Here is a 3,005-nt window from a genome sequence, read left to right as displayed (position 1 = left end):
TTTTAAGTTCTGCAAAATTACCTACGAACCGTGGAAGGTGAGTTTGGAAAAAGGTGCTCTAACTTAAAAATTAAAGACTTCTGAAAATACAAAATTTACTTTCACACTGTAAGTTGAATTAAGTTACAGTGAGACTAATCAACAAAAAGAAAACAAAGGAAATTTGCATTCCTTATGCCACAAATGAACACATTTAGAAACACCAGTAACATGCACTAAATTAGAATAGGATAGCTACTTATCAAATAAAAAGAACCCCAATAAGCAAGGCAGTAAAAAAGGACTTTCCACAAATTAACTGAGACTAGGCTCAGTAGACACTTATTAATTCTTAACTGAATTCAAAGTTATCCCTGAAACTGGGGTTTGCTTCACTAATCCTCTCTTCACCCAGACCAAGGAAACTCGGGAGAATTGGCTTGAGGAACTTGAACTCATTGGTCCCAGATCCTTCCGTCAGACACACCTCGTACTGGTAGCTGTGGGACAGGGTCCCCGCGCCGCTGACGTCCACCAGGTGGCCCGGAAAGGGGCCCTCGGGCACCGAGCAGCCGCCCCCCGACGCCGCCCGGCTCCTCCTGCACAGCCGCACCGCCACGAACACCAGCACCGAGAACAGGAAGAGCGACGACACCGACGCCAAGGCGACCACCAGGTAGACGGTGAGCGGGTCGGCGCGGGCCTCGGCCGCCGCCGCGTCCGGGAGCGGCAGGTAGGGCTGCGAGAAGCCGTCCACCAGCAGCACGTGCAGCGTGACGCTGGCCGACAGCGGCGGCTCGCCATTGTCCTTGACCAGCACCACCAGCCTGTGCTTGACGGCGTCGCGCTCGCTCAGCAGCCTGGCCGTGCGCACCTCGCCGCTGTGCGCCCACACGCCGAACAGCCCGGGCTCCGTGGCCTTGAGCAGCTGGTACGACAGCCAGGCGTTCTGGCCCGAGTCGCCGTCCACCGCCACCACCTTGGTCACCAGGTAGCCCGCCTCGGCCGCCCTGGGCACCAGCTCGGTGCAGGGCGCGGAGCCGTTCTGCAGCGGGTACAGCACGAAGGGCGAGTTGTCGTTGTCGTCCACCACCAGCACGCGCACCAGCGCCTGGCTGCTGAGCGCCGGCGAGCCGCGGTCGGCCGCGCCCACGCGGAACTCGAACGCCCGCAGCGCCTCGAAATCCAGGGACCTGAGCGCGAACAGCTGCCCGTTGTCCGCGTTGATGGACACCAGCGAGGCCAGCGGCAGCTGCGGGTCCTGGGGCGGCAGCAGCGAGTAGGTGACCTGCGCGTTGGCGCCCGAGTCTCTGTCCGTGGCGCTCACGCTGCCGATGTGCAGGGCGGGGCTGTTGTTCTCGCGCACCCGCAGGGTGTAGGCGGCTTGGCTGAAGGCCGGGGCGTTGTCGTTGACGTCGGAGACCGTCACCGTTATGTTGTGCTGGGTTTTCAGCCTGGGGGTCCCCAGGTCGGTGGCGGTGATGGTGATGTTGTACTCGGCTCTTGTCTCTCGGTCCAGAGCTGTGTTTGTCACGAGGGTGTAAAAATTCTCGACGGAAGGTTTAAGGAAGAAAGGAAGATCATCTTGAATGGAACAAACCGTTCTTCCGTTGTCTCCCGAGTCAGGATCTGAAACCCTGAATACAGCAATTATGGTCTCCTGCAAGTTTTCTGGGATGTGATCGATAAATGTTGACATAGTCAGTTCCGGAGGGTTGTCATTCAAATCCATCACTTGGACAAACACCACGCAACTTCCAGAAAGGCCTCCACCGTCTGTCGCCTGAATATTTAATGTGTAAGTCTGAGTGGATTCAAAATCCAGTTTCTTTGTTAAAAAGAGTTCTCCTGACTTTGCATTTATTTGAAAAGTTTTGCGAATCTCTTCAGAGGCTTGGGAAAATACATACGATACTTCTCCATAGGTTCCAATGTCCAAATCGCTAGCAGAGACTATGGCAACCAGAAATCCAATGGGGCTGTTTTCCGGAACTTGCACCTCATAAAACCGCTTTGCAAACTCGGGGGCGTTATCATTGATGTCTAAGACTTCAATGTGAACCAGAGCAGTGCCAGTCCTGGGTGGAGTCCCGCCATCCAGCGCTGTGAGAGTTAACCTGATCTCAGCCTGTTGCTCTCGATCCAGTGCTTTGTCCAGCACCAGCTGTGGTAATACGCCGTCGGGACTGTCTTGTAATTTAAGATGGAAATAGGAATTGGGGCTGACTGTGTAACTTTGGAGACTGTTGCTTCCTACATCTAAGTCCTGGGCACGTTCTATTAGGAAAGTAGCTCCGGGAGTGAGACTTTCTGAAATTTTCAAAATTATTTCTTTGTCTAGGAACACCGGGGAATGATCATTTATATCTCTAATCCGTAGCTCAGCCTGAAAAAACTGCAGGGGATTTTCCAATAACACCTGGAAAGGTAGCACGCATGGCTCGGCAAGGCCGCACAGCTCCTCCCGATCCAGTTTCTCATTTAACAACAAGTCCCCTGTCTGTCTATCAAAATGCAAACGAGTTTTTTTCCCTTTGGAAATGACGCGAGCCCCCCGTGCAGCTAGCTCATTTACCTCCAGCCCCAGGTCTTTTAACAAATTGGCCACAAAGGAGCCACTCTCCATTTCCTCAGCCACTGAGTAGCGCCTAGGCTCGGAAGCAGCCTGAGCTATGCCCAGCAAAACAAAGAATATCAAGACTTGCCTTTGTTTCAGAAAGCGTTCTTTTCCCTCTCCAGCCTCCATCGCCTTCCGGTCTACCAGCAAACGTAACCCAGTTTCGGCTCGCGTTGTGGCGGACTCTTCACCTAGTATCTCGAAGGTACTGGGATAAGTGGAGACGCCTAGGGCCCCGATTTCCTGGGGCAAACACCTTAGAAACCCTCCCCTTCCTGCTTGTTTCTTTAGCAGAGCATCTGGCTTAAGGAGCGTCGGCTGGTAGCTTTCTTCGTTCTACTTTTAATGCTGCAGCGCCACCCCGCGTCCTTTCCGAGTGTTTATTTTATCTAAAACATTAACACCCTAC

The 3,005-nt window shown here is 53.5% G+C and overlaps 1 protein-coding gene across 1 annotated transcript; it reads right to left on the bottom strand.

The window, feature by feature from the left end:
* Positions 1–331: 331 nt before the first annotated feature.
* LOC114202614 (protocadherin beta-2) lies at positions 332–2,725 on the bottom strand. Its single transcript, XM_028095906.2, has one exon. It carries the CDS (start codon positions 2,723–2,725, stop codon positions 332–334), a length of 2,394 nt encoding a protein of 797 aa, XP_027951707.2.
* Between the last annotated feature and the right edge of the window lie 280 nt (positions 2,726–3,005).

Source organism: Eumetopias jubatus, unplaced genomic scaffold, assembly GCF_037043125.1.
Source record: "Eumetopias jubatus isolate StellerSeaLion01/CBP00866 unplaced genomic scaffold, mEumJub1_p1.0 scaffold_5, whole genome shotgun sequence".
Lineage (NCBI taxonomy): Eukaryota > Metazoa > Chordata > Mammalia > Carnivora > Otariidae > Eumetopias > Eumetopias jubatus.
Note: the sequence above shows the minus strand (reverse complement) of the source record. Positions and strands in the feature narration are given on the sequence as shown.

Coding starts and splice junctions, on each gene's coding strand:
- LOC114202614 (XM_028095906.2), bottom strand. CDS start 2,725: ATGGAGGCTGGAGAGGGAAAAGAACGCTTTCTGAAACAAAGGCAAGTC.